General features: G+C 39.4%; 1 protein-coding gene across 1 annotated transcript in view; it reads left to right on the top strand.

Annotated features, from left to right (window-relative positions):
• SLC2A12 (solute carrier family 2 member 12) overlaps window positions 1-19,719 on the top strand; it is a 62,776-nt gene that overhangs the window by 31,571 nt on the left and 11,486 nt on the right. The window contains exons 3-4 of the mRNA XM_004368975.3: window positions 13,858-13,980; window positions 17,462-17,594. Of these exons, the coding sequence (XP_004369032.2) occupies window positions 13,858-13,980; window positions 17,462-17,594 (256 nt within the window). The remainder of the gene's footprint in view (window positions 1-13,857; window positions 13,981-17,461; window positions 17,595-19,719) is intronic.

Genomic DNA, 19,719 nt, shown 5'->3' on the forward strand with positions numbered 1-19,719 from the left:
GGACAGAGTAGAATTTCCCTATAGGGTTTCCAAGTTGGTAATTCTTTATAGAAGCAGACAACCACATCTTTCTCCCGAAGAGTGGCTGGTAAGTTTGAATCACCAAACTTTCAGTGAGCAGTCAAGCACTTAACCACTGAGCCACCAGAGCTTCTTGTAGAAACCTAAAAACAAACAAACAGACTTGTTGCTGTCGAGGCGATTCTGGCTCATAGTGACCCTATAGGACAGAGTAGAACCACTCCATAGGGTTTCCAAGGAGCAGCTGGTAGATTCAAACTGCTGACCGTTTGGTTAGCAGCCAAGGTTTTAATCACTTTGCCACCAGGGCTTCTGTAGAAACCTAGTCCTCCTTAAAATAATCCTCTTTAAAATAACCACTGTAACTCAGAAAACTTGTGTGACTTTTTTTTTACAATATTTATTATGACTTTTGTAGTTCAAAAGTTCATATATCCATAAATTAATTAATTAACTTGCTCTCTCACCTCATGATTAATATCTTTCCATTATGAACAGATGGAAGGAATTTGTCCAAGGCAACATATTAAGTTCAGTAAAGAATGGCTGAGGCTGCCATTCTTTGTATTCATACATTCAAGGAGAACCTGACTCTGAAGACTGAATGACAGGTGATACCACAAAACCTCTCCCAGTATCTTCTACCAGCTCTGAAGCCTGAAATAGGCAGGAGTTCCAGCAGGAAGGCATCTTGGAGAGATCAAGAAGAGAAGAAGACAGAGGGAGAAAGCGGTGGGGAGTCATCTATTCACCCACTCATTCAGCAAGTTGAATTGCTCACCTGTGATGCACTAGGCATGGTGCCAGGTGGTAGGGATACAGTGATAGATGAGAGTGAGCCATACCTCGTCGTCCTGCAGCAAGTGATAGGGCCAGGCAATAAACAAGAAAATAAATACATAGGTAATACAAGTTCAGGAGGACAGAAGTGCAAATTTTAGGTCAAGATAAGAGTGATGAAGAAAAATAAAGGATAAGTGAAACAGCATACTTGGAGGAGAGTGACTTCATATATGATCATCCCATAACGTGATACTTGAGTCAAGGCTTGTAGGACATAAGCAATGTAAAGATCTGTGTGGAGAGAGTTTTAATCAGGGATCAAAGCAGGGCAGATGGCCTTGAGGGGATATGACCTTGAAGCAAGTGTTGAGGCTGTACCATATAGTGTTGGAAGGATGCATGCAGGCTTTTTGGTACCAGACTACCTGACTAGGAATCCCAACTCCCCCAGTATAGGACTTTGAGCAAGTCAATTAATCTCCCTAGGACTCAGTTTCCTCATCTACAAAATGGGGCAATAGTATCTACCTCACAGCATAATTGTGAAGATTAAATGAAGCAACCCGTGTGAAGTGTATCTAGTTCAGTGGACTCAATACACTTAGTTATCAGTGTTATTAAATGTCTGGCCATGGTCTAGACATGATGTTAATAGTTCTTATTAACGGCAAAACTGACCCCAGTAGGCATTCTGCTTAAGCCACTCCCCAGAACACACCATGTGTTGTACATGGGGCATGCTCCACAACCCTATATTGAATTACGATATCATGATCATTTTCACACTTGAGCTATTGCTGCTAACCAGGAGGTTGACAGTTTGTATCCACCAGCAGCGCCTTAGAAACCCTGTGGGGGCAATTCTACTCTGTCCTATAGGGTTGCTATGAGTCAGAATTGACTTGATGGCAACAGGTGTGGGTTTTGTTTTGTTTTTTATTTTTTTTTTGGTTTATACACCACTCCAGTGAACCAAGACAAAAGAAAATAGATTTTTGACTTTGGGAAGTCTGGTTCAACCCTGGATCACCTACAATCAAAAGGGTTTCCCAGGAAACCAGATTGGTTTTACAGAAAATCATAAAGCTTTGTTCTAGTGTAGGTCAAGGTGAAAGGTGTGGTTTAGGCTGAGAAGCACTCAAATGTCCACTCTCCTAAGATGATACACCTAGTTTAGCCTGTATGCTCTGTACACACACGAACTCTGTCTTGTTCACTGTTGCTTTTCCTGAAGCCTAACATAGGGCTTAACCCACAATAGGGGCTCGATAAATATTTGTTGGATGAATAAAAAAAGTGTTTCTGGAACTCCCTCAGCTTCCGGGTTGGTTATGTCCTGGTCTCCTCTGGTGTGAATCTGAGTCAATATCTAGGAAATGAGAGATGAATGTGGGTTGTGTGGAAGCCCATGCATATATGCCTAGGCTAAAAATTTTATCTGAATAAAGTTGCTCAGTTGAGGATTCAGGATTATCTCCAATATTTGGAGATTAAAGAAGGTTCATGTTTAAAATTTACTAAAATTAAGGTCATTCAAAAAATTTAGGGTGTTAGACAAAATGTTCATTACCAAGTTATTCCATTTTTTCTCCAAATATTAGATCTAGCCCCTCCTCTTAGAAAAAGATTGAAGTTAGTCACACAATGGGATAATTGTTCTTAGCTTGATTTATTAACTGAATGTGTTTAAACTTGACTTACAAAAAAAAAAAAAAAAAGGATTTGAGGGAATTCCTTTATGTTTTTTCTAAGAGAAATATGTGATAATCTGAACTTGGAATTTGGGATAGGAGGAGGTTGTTTTTGCTTACCTGATTAGCATTAGAGTTTCTGGAAATATTTCAGTGGATAATCTCAGGCTTAAGAATGACATTAAATCCCTTACATATGAATGTTCAATCTGAAGTTAATAATAATAATAAAGTATATTTGTAGAAAAGTCATGTCATGGCCATAAGTAATCAAACTGTCAAGAACTGTAAATAGGCTAAGATTTTATCCCACTTGCAAGCTCACAAGTTAGCCTGTTGAAGTTTCATGGATACTAGCAAAAGACACAAGACTCCTTGGTTAGAGACAAAGCAGAGTTTATTACTCATAGAAATAGTAATCCAGAATGTCAGCCTTTGCACGAGGACAGCGTGAAGAAGGCCAAAGGATGCCTGCACATACAATGGTTTGTTTAACAGGAGAGGAACCCCCAAGCTTAGGGAAACTGAATCTCTTATAATGGACAGTAAACCACCTGATCCTTCCCTCAGAGGGAGACACTATCTTTATTTTACTGAACTGCAAACAAACCTGCCCTTTTCTTCAGAGGGAGACGCTATCTCTAGCTTCCAAGGCTGTTTGCTATAAAACAGCCTTGGAAAGATCATCAAGAACAAAGGCAGTCAATGCAGTGGTGTCACTAGGGGGATGCTGGAGGTGCAGACCACAATTGGTGACACTATCAGAGAAGGTGATACCAAAACGACTGTCTATAAAATTGTGGCGCAGTGTTTCAGCAGAAATTTATTATTTTTTATAAAAAATCCCTGTAGTTAGTTATAACAACAAAAACATTTTGCGTAAGCCCAGCTTACATATATCAATATACCTACAAAGTTAAAACTCTATGCTAATTTATTTTTTGAACCTTCTAATGCCCTTCGGTCAGAGCTATCATTATTACCCAATTACAATGATGCTTCGAATCATGTGGTTTCGTCTGCCCCCGCGCTATAAGCACTACAAGCTCGCGCTGTTGTTTTCATTGCTGCCAGTGTTTTTATAGTCACTGATTTTGTCAAATTATCTGGTGTTTTAACTATAATATTGTAGTAATTAGTATTTGTGAGCCTATATCAGTAACTTTTTTGAGAATGAAGTAGTAACTAAAGGAAGGAAGGAGTGATGTACAGGAATTATGATTTATGAGTGACACTAGTACAAAAAAATTACTAAGGATTCTGTATGATCTGGTATGGGAGGAGGTCCATGGGAGGTGACACCATGAGTTACCACACTGGGTGACAACAGCTCTAGTGATGCCACTGAGTCAGTGCTTCTGCTAGCAACATATACAGAAATGCGAGAGACCCAAGGAGAATTGTCTCCCAATCTGCATGTCTTAAAAAGGTCCTAAAAAGCCTAGTTTTTTGTAATGTTTGTTTTAAGGACATTAACCAGCCTTTTAGAAGATAGGCATTAGTCAGAAGCATGAGAGTAATCTGCCACAGCATTTAAATTTAGATCTTATATCCAAATAACACTAACTATTCAAAAAGAAATTGCTCATGTAACATTTCCAGCTAAAGATTATAACAATTCCAGGGATGTGGAACAGTAGGTTCTAATCTGGAAGTTTACTTAGCTACTTCACTATAAGACACAGAAGTTTATGTACCAGAAGTATATCAAGTGTATCAAAAGAGATTTTGATAGTCTTCATATTTCCTCCTAGGCTCCAGGCCCCTAACATTCACAACCAACACAGTAACCAAAACCAGTTGCCATCGGGTCGACTCTGACTCCTGGTGACCCCATGTGTGTCAGAGTAGGACTGTGCACCATAGTGTTTTCAATGGCCAATTTTTTGGAAGTAAATCACCAGGGCTTTTTTCCAAGGTACTTCTGGGTGAACTCAAACCTCCAACTTTTCAGTTAGCAGCCGGAGGTGTTAACCATTTGCACCACCCAGAACCAACACAGTCAAAATGTTTTTAAGTGCTCACCTTCCATTCCACCATTCTATGAAATAATTATAAAGGAGCCCTAGTAGTGCGAAGGTTGGTAGTTCAAACCCACCCAGCAGCTCCATGGGAGAAAGACCTGGTGATCTACTTCCATAAAGATTACATCCAAGAAAACAGTATAGGGCGGTTCTACTCTGTCACATAGGGTTGCTATGAGCTGAAATTGACTCGACAGCACCTAACAACAACAATGGGATAATTATGGAATCCTGGCTGGCACAAACAGTTAACCGCTCAACTACTAACCAATATGTTGGCAGTTTGAACCCACTCAGAGGCACCTTGGAAGAAAGGTATGGCTATCTGCTTTCATAAGGTCACAGTCTTGAAAACTCTAGGAGTACAGTTTTACTCTGCAAAATATGGGGTTGCCATGAATCAGAATCGACTTGACAGCAACTGGTTTTTATGAGATAATTATACACCTTTAGAGAAAAGGCATATTGCGTAAATATTTTTTAAACAGGAGAGTTTTATTACGCATGTAGCTATTATGCAATAATATCTACATGACGGGTTTGTGTTAAGTGTGTCTACCTTAAAGTCTTTCAAAGCTTTTTCCTTCCTCTTTTAAATCCTAGGTTCCAGTTATCACTAATTTTCACACAAATACCCCTTCTTCTGACCAATTAATTAAATTAAAGTTCATTTCTATATGGCTGAAATAGTGAATTAGATTTTCTGGTGTTATTCATTAAAATAACGCAAAGTTTTGTGTGTGCTGCATGTATATTCATATATATAATAGAGCACACAGTGGGCACAGTCATGGAAACAACCTAGACATAACCAAACACCTTGAGGGACTGAGTTACTGAGGGCTAAGGACCATAGTGCCGGAGGACATCTAGGTCAATTGGCATAACATAGTTTGTAAAGAAAATGTTCTACACCCTGCTTTGATGAGTGGCATCTGGGGTCTTAAAAGCTTGCGAGGGGCCTTGTAAGATGTAACTATTGGTCTCTTTCCGTCTGGAGCTAAGGAGAGTGAAGAAAACCAAAGATTCAAGTAAACATTAGTCCAAAGGACTAATGGACCATAGGAACCACAGCCTCCACCAGCTTGAGACCAGAACTAGATAATGCCCAGCTACCACTAATAACAGCTCTGACTAGAGTCACAATAGAAGTTCCCAGTTATAGTGGGGGGAAAAATGTAGAAGAAAATTCAAATTCATAAAAAAGACCAGACTTACTGATCTGAGAGAGACTGGAGAAACCCCCGAGACTATAGCCCTTCTATCCCTTCTAACTTGGAACTGAAGCCATTCCCAGAAGTCACCTTTCATCCAAATAATAGACAGGCCTATAGATAAACAAAAGATCCCATAGGATGGCTATGAGTTGGAATCAACTCAATGGCAGTGGGGCTTTTTTTTTTTTAATAAACAAATAATAACACAGGTGAGGAAAGTGCTCTTTAGAACAATCATCTACATAAGACCAAAAGGACAACATATGCCCAAAGGCAAAGACTAGAAGGCAGAAAGGGGCAAGAAAACCAGAGGAATGGAAATGGGGAACTCAGGGTGGTAATGGGGAGCGTGCTGATACGTTGCAGGGATTGCAACCAATGCCACGAAACAATTTGTGTATTGAATGGAAAACCAATTTGCTACTTGCTCTGTCAACATTCACCTAAGGCACAATTAAAAAAAAAAAAAATCACCTGGGAAGCTTTTAAAATAAAATTCTAAAAAAATGCAAAGTGAACCAAAAATAGCATCCACATGGTTCTACATGACATTTGTATCCAAGCAAAGGAGAGAGGAAAAACTTAAGGAAATACGACCTATTAGCTAATTATATCCCGTTTTCCTCTTTAAAGTTAGATTGTGCAACAGTAGTACTGACAGAACCCAAGAGTCTAAAACTGCGCTTTTGTAGCATAAAAACCAAAACCCGTTGGCTTCGAGTCGATTCCTACTCATAGTGACGCTGTAGGACAGAGTAGAACTACCCCATAGGGTTTCCAAGAAGCAGCTGGTGGATTCAAACTGCTGACCTTTTGGTTAGCAGCCAAATGCTTATTCACTGCTCCACCAGGGCCCCTTTGTAGCATAAGCATAACTAAACATATAGCAAAATGACACCATCAGCAAGGAAACCATCTATACCAACACCATCAGCAACTACTCATATAACACAGCACTGTTTAACCCTCCTCCCAGTCCAGCTCTCCAAGTATAGTTATCTTGTTATTGTTAGTTGCTGTCAAGGCAATTCTCACTCCTAACGACCCCACGTGTGCAGAGTAAAATTGCTCCATCGGGTTTTCAAGGCTGCAATCTTTCAGAAGCAGATCGCCAAGCCTGTCTTCCGAGGTGTCTCTGGGTGGGTTCGAACTGCCAACCTTTGGCTAGTAGTTGAGCAATTAACTGTTTGCACTACCCAGGCACTCCTAAGTATAGTCCTATGCCCTTGGAATTCATAAGTATTGGGCAGTAAAGACATTGTAGTGGCTGACTAAGGTTTTAACCGTATCTTAATAAACACAAGCATTTGTTTCCTTATTACTTTCCAGAATGCAATGTTAAGAATTTTTCTAAGGAACATTTGCAACATTAAAAAGCTAAACTATTTTTCTGATTGAAGTGAAAAGAATAAAAACTGAAAAAATACAACATAAAATATTACATCTGAAGCCTTGACATTCAGTTATAGCTAAGCTAGAAAAAGATCAATTTCTTGTAGCACCTTCCTTTTTTGTTTTGCAGTTCAAGCCCTAATTCAAGGTCAGCAAATTGGGCTTTGCATACCCCTGAGAGTTCATCGGAGCCCTGGCACAGTGGTTAAGAGCTCGGCTGCTGACCAAAAGGTCGGCACTTTGAATCCACCAGCTGCTCCTTGAAAACCCTATGCGGTAGCTCTACTCTGTCCTATAAAGTCGGAATTGACTTGATGGCAATGGGTGGGGGTTCCTTTTTCAAGGAGTACTCTTCGATGATACTTTAAAGGAAATCAATTTCCAGATCTTCAAGCTCCAAAAATCTGTTTCCTAAAATTTCTACTTCCTCATTTCCCCAGTTATAATTGTTCTCCCACTTAAAAGAAAGCACACCCAGTAGAAATCTTATAGGATACATGTTCCAAATTACAAAAACCTCAAGAACACTAATGAAAAAGACGACTGGAAATATTGCTGTAGGTGTTGAAAATGACTCTGATTAGATACAATCTTTTCACAGGCCCAGATGTTTCCAATAATTTATTTTCAACAAAACTGAAGGATGGCCTAATCAAGTTATCGGATGCTAGATCATTACAAATAACTGTTGTTAATTCAAAGGATTGAGTGACAGTGAGATTACAGAATTTCCTCAATTCCCCATCTATTTTCATTATCCTTGAGAACAGTAAATTTCGTCTTTCTAAAAAGTAGAAATGTATCATGTTATACTAGAAATAAGTGACATTCACTCACAAATACTTAGTAAAGAAAAAGCTCCCTATCCCTCTCATTAAGAGATATTTCCAATATTAATTTTCACTTTTAATTTTTAATAATTATTTCTAAAAATTTGTAATATATTTCTATAGTTTTGATCTATTTTAAATACCTTGTTGCTATAATTTTAAAATGAATGATGCTGGCTATCAAATAGTTATGAATATTCAGATTCCACTGGAAACATTTAAAAGAGTGATATAACCATTCTATTTTGAAATGTTAGGGTTTGTAACACAATAGAAATTGCATCCTTTGCTATTATTTAAATCTATGATGAAAAAATGTTAGATGTCAGCTTAAAAATTAAAGAAAGTAATTAGTTTCTCAAATTATTTTAAATGCTATATAAGGAGGAAATTTTGGAGAAAACTGCTATAGAATTCTTATTCCCAATTGGTATCTGATCAAAAAAGGGTTTCATTTTTAACTCTGGCATCTTTCATTGAGGGTTATTCTATTTTGTCCAATTTTCCTCAAAATATATATATTTTAAATCATTTCAGTTGGTTTTGACCAGAGATCATTAGGACGAAAACACGGGGGAATACTCAGGCTGTATTTCATTGCTTATCTTGGTTTGTAATGTAAGTAATCCAAGATACTCTTCTTGAATAAAGTTAGTTCTTTTCCAAGAGGGTCTGAGTGGGCACAACTCAAGGAGACTGAGAAAAGTGGAAACACAAAAAGAAAAAGAAATTAAAGCTACCATAACTTTGCTGATGCTGGAGATGGTGGCCAATAGTGGAGTATATTTTTGAAAGAATGTAATTTTTCCACTAAGGAAACTTATGATGCTGCAATTTAAACATCTGGTTGGAAGGAAGTGGGCACATTCCCTCTCAATTTCACATTTTAAGTATCCCTTTTGCAGTCAGAGAGCTAGGTATGCTGCATGCTGCCTGCAAAGGCAATAAAAGCCATAGGATTTGGCCTCTCTGTCAAATCAACTCTGCAGTCTGAGTGTAGAGCTTTCTCCAAAGTTGCTAGGCGTTCTCTGGTAAGGGTTCCAAGACCGCCATGAGTCTTTCAAACCCTGGCCTAGTGTGCCAGGTGGTTCAGGAAGAGCTCAAGCTGAATGGAAATTGTGCAGAGTTTAAATCTGAGAGCACAGCAAGCTGAATGATATCTTCCGTGGGCAAACTGCGGCAGTTTGGGGGAGGAGATAAGCATGATAACTTACACACGGTAAGGCTAATCTCACCACCTATCTATCAGTTTGTCATACTGTGGTGGTTTGCATGTCACTATGATGCCGGAAGCTATGTTAGTGGTATTTCAAATACCAGCGGGGTCACCCGTGGTGGACAGGTTTCAGCAGAGCTTCCAGACTAAGACAAACTAGGAAGAAAGACTTGGAGATCTACTTCCAAAAACTAGCCAATGAAAGCCTTCTGAATCACCACAGAACATGGTCCAACTCACTTGCTTTGGACACACCATCAGGCAGAATCAGTGGCTGGAAGAAGACACTGTATTTTGGTAAAGTAGAGAGCCAGTGAGGGTAAGTAAGACCCTTGGTGCGATGGATTGGCACAGTAACTCCAATGGTGAACTCAAACATGCTGGCAATTGTGAGGATGATGCAGGGCCAGGCGATGTTTTGTTCTGTTGTACATAAGGTCACCATGAGTCAGAGTTGACTCAACGGCAGCTATCTATCTCTATCCAGGGCTAAGTCATTTCGATTTGAGTGTCCCCATTAAGCCAAGTCCCATCTCATCAATTGAATACAGAGAGACTTCAACATATTGATCCTTCATAGTCTTTTTATGACACTGTGCAGCCGTAAACACTCTGTTTGCAGACTTAGTCTGAATCAGCAGGTTCTGATGGGCAGCCCTGATTATTTAATACCAGGTGAGCTACGAGTTCCAAAATCTATGGACAATTACTCCCAGGAAGTTCAAAATTTCTTCAGTTGTTGCAAGCCTTAACAACATGGCCACACTATGACATTTATAGGGCACAAATTGCTGAGGTAATCCTGGAGTTGAATGAAGTTGAAAGTGTAATAATAAGAGTCAAGGAGAATTGTTTCAGGGCTCACTAAACTTCAGTGGCTGTGTTCCTGAAGAGTTCAATGTGTCTCTGTTTTGTCAATGTGTATTCTGTGAATTCCTCACAAGCAAATAGGACAGAGCAGCCCCTATTGGCCTATCATCAGGTTAAGGGATATAGAGGATGCCTTCCTTCCTTGTGATGGGGCCGTGCTGCCCAGGGAGAATGATCACTTCTACTGGGCAGTGAAAGGGAGCCCTCGCATGTGGCAATAAATTGATTTTCCTTGGGGAGAAATTGTGCCATCTAATGGTGCAGTGGTTAAGAACTCCACTGCTAACCAAAAGGTTTGTGGTTTGAATCTGCCAGCCGCTCCGTGGAAACCCTACAGGGCAGTTCTGCGCTATTCTTACAGGGTCACTCTGAGTCGGAGTTGACTTGAGGGCAACAGGTTTTTAAAGGGAGAAAACATCAGTGCTTTTAAGAAAACTTCCACCTGTTATTATAAGCATCAACATATTAAATTCTTACATGGTGGTTTATGCCTCTGTGCTCTTTAATTATGAACTGAAATGGGGCTTTGTCATTCTTTCTGCTCTGGGCATTCATAGCATCTCTTCAGAGAACATTGAGGCCTGTAAGAATCATGCACCATCTTGCCCCTAAGTCTGCCATGGAAACACTTAACTGCAGTAAGTTCCATCTTGTGGCAAGCACCACTTTCAGATTTTTATGTCACTCTCTATCTGAAAATCTGTGACTTTATGGTTCTGAAATCATTGCTAAAATAACATTCTCCTTTTTATGGACTTGACAGGCTCCATATTGGGAGGCTGAACCATCTTTGTCAAAACATTTGTCTGTTGTTGCAATGCCCAGTTTGTTAATATTAAATAAACCAAGATTTCAATTCCTTAATTATTTCTATTAGATAAGAAGTATTAAGCATTCCGCAACCACACATTTTTCTTGGAAATGTCAGGTGCAGGGTTTGCCTGTCATAAAAAGTTCCTATCAGAACGGGGACGGATGAGAATCTCCTTTATAGTATGTAGTTCATTGCTCACCAACTGGTTAAACTGCCCAAGGACTTGGCTCAGCTGCTGAGTTGAACTTAGGACAGACTTTCAGTGTGGATCTTGTACTCTTCTCTGCAAGCTCCTGACAGTTCAGACTGAGCACATATAACTAGTGCTTTGTGCAACTGACCCATCTTCTTATTGGCCAGATCCACCACCTTCTACAACAGCAGAGTCAGCTTATTCTCATCTGAGGTCAACCAGATTCTGATGACCCCAACAGTGATTCTCCCAAAACCCCACCAGATAATCCCAAGAGACCATCAAGATCAAAGGTGGGGAGGGGAAGAAGAGGGGTTGACAGGTGATGAGATGGGGGTGAAAGGGGAGCAAGAAACCTTGTGCTAACCTTTCTATCAAAAGAAAAGAAAATGGAAGGGTACCCTGTCTCCCCAACCTTTCCTCATGGTCACTAGAGCAAAAGGTGGTAAGGAACTCCCTTAGCTCCACTCCAACCAGTGGCATGATTTGTGCATAGATTACTTAGATTAAAAAATGGAATTTATATGACTTTATCTTGTTTTGGCCCAAGGGAAAGTCTTCACTACAAAGGCCTCACTAGAATTACATAGAAATCATTCCACTCAGAGCCAGATCCCTAATCTTGCAAAGCTCAAGGCAACATTACCTGAACATTGTTCTGGTCTCATTAGGAGAGAAAAGTGTTTCCACCAAGGATATAATCTGCCAGAAACTAGTGAAGTTCTTCTGGGAGAGGGGTAAGTAGAAAGATGGTATGGAATTTTATTTTTGAATCCCCTATTATTTAAAACAATAATAATTATGTTGCTTTTGTTACAATTATCTTTCATGCCCTAAAGGTAAACTACGTAGATTCATCTGGAGAAGATATCAAGAAAAAATAAAATTCCATCCTTCTGTGACTCAACTTATTTGTCTTGTTTTAAAACATCATATTCACTACAAATAGATGTTTTCTCTACAGAATGTGATCTTGTCAAGAGAGGCAAATTGTTAACATATAGGCACAGCTCAGTTCTGGCAGAGATGGCTGATGTGGTTGCTGGCACTGGGACCTCTTCCTGGCTTCCTGCTTCTTCCTCTTCTGGGCTAGGATTATGGGGCTGGTGGGTATATGTATCAGTTGCCTTCGAGTCGACTCCAACTCCTGGCGACCCCATGTGTGTCATAGCAGAGCCGTGCTCCATAGGATTTTCAATGGCTGATTTTTCAGAAGTAGATTGCCAGGTCTTTCTTCTAAGCTGCCTCTGGGTGGACTTGAACTGCCAACCTTTCAGTTAGCAGTCAAGCGCTTTAACCATTTGTGCCCCACAGGGACTGGTCAGTGTACAAACGCAGGCTTTCCAAAACAAGAGAATTAGCCAGCAGTGAGTCAGGACTGAGGCAGCTTTTCAGAACTTCTTTCCTCATAATCAAAAGTGCTTACAATCCACATGAACTTATTCATTAACAAATGTTATTGAGCCACTACCAAGACAGCACAGTAATTAAAAAGCATACATTCCAAAGTCTGACTGCCAGGGCTCAATACCACCTCTGCCACTTACAAGCTCTGTGACCTTGGCAAGTTATTAACTCTTCTCAGCCTCAGTTTCCTCTTCTGTTCCTACCCTGTAGGATTTTTGTGAGCACCAAGTGAGATAATGTTTATAAAGTGCTCAGCCCTCCGGAGAAACCCCGAGAGTATGGCCCCCGGACACCCTTTTAACTCAGTACTGAAGTCACTCCTGAGGTTCACCCTTCAGCCAAAGATTAGACTGGCCCATAAAATAAAATGAGACTAAACAGGCACACCAGCCCAGGGGCAAAGATGAGAAGGTAGGAAGGGACAGGAAAGCTGGTAATGAGGAACCCAAGGTCGAGAAGGGAAGAATGTTGACATGTTATGGGTTGGCAACCAATGCCACAAACAATATGTGTATTAATTGCTTAATGAGAAACTACTTTGCTCTGTAAACCTTCATCCAAAGTACAATTAAAAAAAAAAACAAAAAACTCAGCCCACAGTAAGGACTCAGAGCTATTTTATCAAGCAAACTGGGTGTGATAGGCTGTGAGCAGAAGACAAGTTAATTTACTACTCCACTGCCCTTTCTAACCCCATCAGGCAGGTCCTATAACATTCCCTGTCACTCTTAGATAATAAAAAGTCCTCTGATTTATTTTAGTGCCAAGAGGAGTCTCATTTCAGAAATTCAAGCGTTTCTTCGGTATAATAATCAAATCTTTGAGCGCTATCTAATTTAGAGCCTCTCGCCACCTAGCTTGTCATTGCCCTAGGCCAGGAAGCCAAGAAGGAGAAGGGAGATCAGTGGGCTTCCTCTCACCCTCCTAACTCTATTTCCTACCCGCTCATTAGCTATCATTTTGGACTTCTCCAAGGTCAGAGGAAAGGAGAATACAGGAAAGGGCACAGTCTCATAGCAGGTACAGCTGGGATCTGGCACTAGTGCTCCTGCCTTGGCAGATGTCCAAAGCTAGCTCTCTTGTTGCTGCCAGGCAGGTAGCTCCAGTCTCTGCCCCTCCCATTTGCATTTCTCAGGCCAGCGTCTGATACTAGCATCTTTTATCCCTCCCAACTCCCTGGGACCTTTGTCAAGCTCTCCCAGTTCTTCTCCTGAATTCTCTCTCACTTGGCTGGAGGTGAGGAGAAAGCCTATCGCTCCTCCATCCTGCTTAGGTAGGAAATGCCACAACTCTCCAACCACAAATCCATGCAGGACCAGGGCAGCAAACACAGGCTTGCATGGTGTCAATGGATTTTTGTTAATTCTACTGTCCCTGAACATTCTTCCCCTTCTTTTAGTGCCCTGGCTGGTGCTCAGCGAGATTTTTCCTGGTGGGATTAGAGGACGAGCCATGGCTTTAACTTCTAGCATGAACTGGGGCATCAACCTCCTCATTTCTCTGACCTTTTTGACTGTGACTGGTAAGAAATCGTTACTTTCCTCTAATGTATTTTGTGTTTTGAGAACAAATATTAGGGAAGCACACCTGCTTAAAAAAAATTAACATGGACATTTTCAAACGTATTAAAAAGTAAGAGAATGGCAACAAACCTGATGTACGCGTCACCCAACTTAAATGGTTATCGATCATAATTAATTTGTAGCCACACCTACTTTTTTCCCCAAATTATTGAGTCATATCACACAGACATAATATTATTTTGCCTGTAAAATTTCAGCATGGATCTCTAAAAGATAAGACATTGAAAATATATAGCCACAATATCATTATCACACACATTTAGAAATATCAATAATAATTCCTTAATATCAAACATCCAGTCTGTGTTCATATTCCCCCAAATGTCTTATCATTGTTTTTTATAGTATGTTTGAATCAGGATCCAAATACATAATTTACAGTTGGTTGATAAGTCTCTTATAATTTGTAAGTTTAATCTCCATTTCTTTTTTTGTTATTGTTAAAGAAACTGGGTCATTTATTTCATAGAGTTTTCCGAAGTCTGGAATTGACTGATTGCATTCATGTCACATGTCCCTCTGTCCTTCGGGTTTCCTGTAAATTGGTATTTACATCTAGAGGACTGAAGAAATTTGGATTTTGTTGGTTTGCAAACTTTTGCACAGCTGATGGTGGTATATCCTTCCAACTGGAATACTTATTATCTAAAATATTTCTCTAAGGAGAAATTCTTCTCATGAACATTTTGGCTACCCTCAAGTATGGACCATATAAGAAAGGCAAATAACTGCTTGACACTTTCTCTTTATTTTCCAGTTTTCAAAATAATGAGATGGCTCCCCAGCATTCTCCAAAACTGACCGATGAATTGGGATTCCTTTTCTTTTTTAAAATATAGATAGATAGATAGATAGATATTCTTTCATATATTTTTTCTGTATATGTAAAAACCAAACCCGTTGCCACTGAATCAATTCCAACTCATAGCAATCCTACAGGACAGAGTAAAACTTCCTCACAGGGTTTCCAAGGAGCGACTGGTGGATTTGGACTGCTGACTTATTGGATAGCAGCCGAGCTCTTAGCCGCTGCACCACCACCAGCAGGACTCATATATATGTGTATATATATATATGGTTTTTTTTTTTGTTGTTTTTTTTTGTACACATCTACTTTTGAAAATTAACTTTTGGAATTGCTATTTAAGCATGGTTTGGGTTTTTATATAAACATTTTCAATGCTTATGGCTTTCATTTTTTAGAGATAGCCCAAGACTAAGAGAAATAAAAGCATTGGTCATTATCTCATGAGTGCTGACTGTACCTTTCCTACCTTCATCACATATGTAGATACATGCCCTTCACCTTCACACACACGTGTACACACATACATACACACACACCTCATCTGCTCTTTGAGACAGAGACAGAGGCATGATGAGGGATGAAAACAGATGGCAAAATCATCTCTGGGAAGGACAGCTTATATACTGGATGAGCTAGTGAAGACTTGGAAGTTCTCAGTTAACATCCTAGAGTGATCTAAAAACCTTTAGATGACATTTAATTGGAATGAGTTTGAGATTCTGTACTTATTTTGAAAAAAATCAATTTCTCAAGTGCAGGATACAGAGATCTAAAAGATATAAGGGTTCTACTTGGTGGCAAGCCTTTGAATGCCAAAACTCTTTATGCAATTTTAGGTGTATCAAGAGATCAGAGTATTGCAGACAGACAAACTTACTCTGCAGTGGTCATGACACAGCTGCAGTATTGTGCTCAGGAGTAATTTAAGAGGGACGATTAAATATTGTAAAGACAGTATTTAAAAATTACAGTGCACCCAGCAAAGGAGAGCGACCTGGATGAGGAGGACATGTCACTTCTGTTGTGTGAAGAATGGAAGAGTTCAAGATGTTTGACTTGGATGAAAGGATACTCAGAGAAGGGATGGAGATGCATTCAGATATTTGAATGGCTGTTATGAAGAAAAGAGGAAGGAGGAGATAACTTAATGTGTGTAATGTCAAAGGACAAAGCAGGACCTCCAACAGAATTTACTGAAAGGTAGATTTGGACTCTAAGTAAGGGAATCACTTTCTGACAGAGTTGTCTCACAATCTTTGTGAAGTGGTGAGCTCCCTGTTACTGCAATTTTTCAAACAGAATTGGGGGAGAGGTTTGATGCGATGACCTTTTTGGTGTGTTCAGATTCCTGTATTCTAGTTTTATTGTTCCTGAGAGGGAAGAAGGATCAATTCTACAAGTTTTTTATTAAGCAATCACTTGGGCAAAACCCTGTGCCAGCAGCAAAGGAAAGCACAGAAGAATGGGGGTTTAATTAAAATTACCAAAGGAACTGCAGTGCTGTTCCTTTTTGTTGCTTCTCCACACTGCAGCACAACTGACTGATAGACAAGTTGGTAGTATGCTTAGATCCTTCTACTCTGCATTTATTAAAGCTGCCTCGGTACACAACTTGCTTAGTAAGTTTTCCAGAACGGGCCAACTGTGATTTGTGGCTGCAGCTGTTAATTGAAGGGCTGTTTGCAATTCTTAAATCTGTGGCTGGGCTGAGCTTGTGTTCAGAAAGAGTCAGCTTTTTTCTCATTACTTCCTGCCACACTCAACTTTCTGCAGTTGAGCCAGGGGGTGACACAACTCCAATGGCAGACACTGTGCTTTGGGGGCTGCCCTTCACCAGTTAATGTACCTTGTCCTCAGTCAGTGACTACAAAGGGACTATACCTCTGGCTAGAATTGTCAGAGGAAAAACTAGACTGGTAGGTGAGATCCACTGAAAGCTTGGGAATCTTGCTTCTTGCTGATGCATCTTAGCAAGTTGATAGCTTTCACTGGAATCATTATTGCTCTTTTCTCTGAACCCAAGAAGAAACATTACCAATTCACTGCTAGCTATTAAAAAATAATGAACTATTGCCAACAGGAAGTGATGTATTCAAATCAGAGTAAAGAAGGGTGAGCTCATTCCAAGAAAAATCCATCTCTACAAATATGTCATTAAAAATGTTGACCAGGAAAGAAATGAAGTTGCTACAGCGGTAATTCCCAAGGAGAGGAAATTGTGGAGGATGAGGGAGAGGAGACATTTTACTTTCTGCATTCTATGTTTCTGTATTGTTCGAAATTCTGTTTTTGCAATGAGCAGGGTTTTTTTAATATTAATAATACTATATTACTATTTTGAAAAAGAAAAGCATGCCCACCAAGAAGATGGTAATGGTTTAAATGGTGATAGTTAAAAGATGGCTATTTACCACAGAAAGCTGGGATAGTTTGTACAAATGAAACTTTCAGAGTCTGACTACATTTTTCATTTGTGATTCCCATTTCCCTGGATACTACTGGCATGTTTGAAAATACATATGGTTTTGTACGTGTTCTAAAAAGCAGATGTCCACAAATGGATCAAAGCAACACAAAACACATTTCCAACCCATTTCTTTTGTCTTTTGTAGACCTTGTTGGCCTGCCGTGGGTGTGCTTTATATACACAATAATGAGCCTAGCCTCGTTGGCTTTTGTTGTTGTGTTCATACCTGAAACAAAAGGATGCTCTTTGGAACAAATATCAATGGAGCTAGCAAAAGCGTGAGTATTATGTACATTGTTCTCTGAACTACACTCTTTGGTCAAAAAAGCAGCTTTTGTATATGACTAAATGACAATGATGTCTGAAATTATTTTAAGATATTCTTTTTTGTGTAAGATCATGTTTCAAAATGTAATTCTGGTTTCACCTGCCTTTAATTTGGACAACTTAGCTAAGGAACTAGAATACCCATCCCAAAAAAACCAAACCCACTGCCATTGAGTCCATTCCGACTCATAGCGACCCCATAAGGTCTCCAAGGCTGTAAATCTCCACAGAAGCAGACTGCCACATCTTTCTCCCGCAGAGCCACTGGTGATTTTGAACTGCTGACCTTTCAGTTAGCAGTCAATTGCTTCAACCACTGCACCACCAGGGCTCCTTAAGGAGCTAGAATAACCAGTGCTTTCTAACAAGTGAATCTTTCAAAGTTCTTTTCAGTAGTAATCGCAGAACTTCAAGATCTCCCATCTCCCTAGCTCCCTTACACGGGAGATTTTCTTTGGGGTTTCAGGTAGGCCTTGAGATGTCATGCTCACCCTTGACTAGACTATGGGCTTCAGCTCTTCCACCTCTATCAGACTTACAGATCTCTTTGCACCCTAAACTCTTGTTTACCAGTTGCCATTAAGCAGATTCTAACTCATGGCGACCCCACGTGTGTCACTGTAGACCTGTGTTTTACAGGGTTTTCAATGGCTGATTTTCTGGAAGTAGATCACCAGGACTTTCTTCCTGGGTACCTCTGGATGAACTCAAACCTCCAACCTTTTGGTTAGCAGCCAAGAATGTTAACCATTGGCACCACCCAGGGACTCCCAAGCGCTTGTTAAGGTTAAGATAATCATTAAAATAATTGGACTTAAATGTCCACAACTGTAAATAGGGCACACTCAAGGTAATTTTAAGAAAGATAAAGAGTTTCTTATATGAATAGGCATTTAGAAAACTGGCTAAATCAGCATCACATGGAGAGATTCTAAAATTTCTAGAAAATTCCCCTTTTCTTTTAGTAGCAAAACTGAGAGCTCTAACTGCTAATACAATGCCCTGGAAGAGGAGGTAGTGCAAATGATTAGGAACGAAGGGAAACTTATTACTCTCCTAGTTTACATCATTATACTTGGAAACATAGGGACACATATTCTTGAGTTTAATATAATGGGAGGAAATGACATATTTCCAGTTTGTGGCTTTCTTTTAAAAACATTTTTGAGCATTATCAATGTCACTGAATTGTACATGTAAAAAAAATGTTGAACTGGCAAATGTTCTGTTACATATATTTTTACCACAATTGAAAGAAAAAAAAAAACACTTCTAATACACTAGAGAAAAGTGTATGATTTCTTCAGAAATTGTGGGCATGGTGATTCTTCCACTTTTATTTGAAGAATGAATAAATCTGATAGGTGAAGTGATGGTAGACGTATGTGTGTACATATAGACCAAACTGTTAATGCTGGCTTTTAGGGAAGTATAGGAAGTAGGATTATGGAAAACTTTCACTTTTTACTTTATACATTTTTAAATGGTTTAAATTTTAAAACATTTTACACTAGTAAGCAGAAAACTTTTAACTCAAGCTATAAGTTAAATATCAAATTGTAGGGCTAATTTCTTATGTGGTTGAGGTCCTGTTTAAAATACAATAAAATAAAAATAAAAATTATTCATTTACAATGAGAAACATAATTGTTGGGAAAGCTGAATATAAATTTGGGCCAATTAGCTGAAGTCAAATGACTGGATTTCTTGGTGCATAGAATCTTAACAAGACTATTAATTACAACAAATACATGATTCAAATAATTAATGGCCTCAGGCCTTGATTACTTAGTATATCCATTTGTAAAATGAGAATATTCCTGACAGTTTCAGGCCTTTTCCAGAACCGAGATGTCAGAACATCCATGACATCCTCATAGCCAAATCTGTCAGTCTTCCCTCAATTTTCTTCCCTCCCTATGCCTGTTGCACATCAGGTTTAAAATTGGAAAAGGTGTGCAGCAGGGGTGTATTCTTTCACCTTACTTATTCAATCTATATGCTGAACAAATAATCCAAGAAACTGGGCTATATGAAGAAGAACGGCATCAGGATCGGAGGAAGATTCATTAACAA

This window comes from Trichechus manatus, unplaced genomic scaffold, assembly GCF_000243295.1.
Source record: "Trichechus manatus latirostris isolate Lorelei unplaced genomic scaffold, TriManLat1.0 scaffold00002, whole genome shotgun sequence".
NCBI classification, from domain to species: domain Eukaryota; kingdom Metazoa; phylum Chordata; class Mammalia; order Sirenia; family Trichechidae; genus Trichechus; species Trichechus manatus.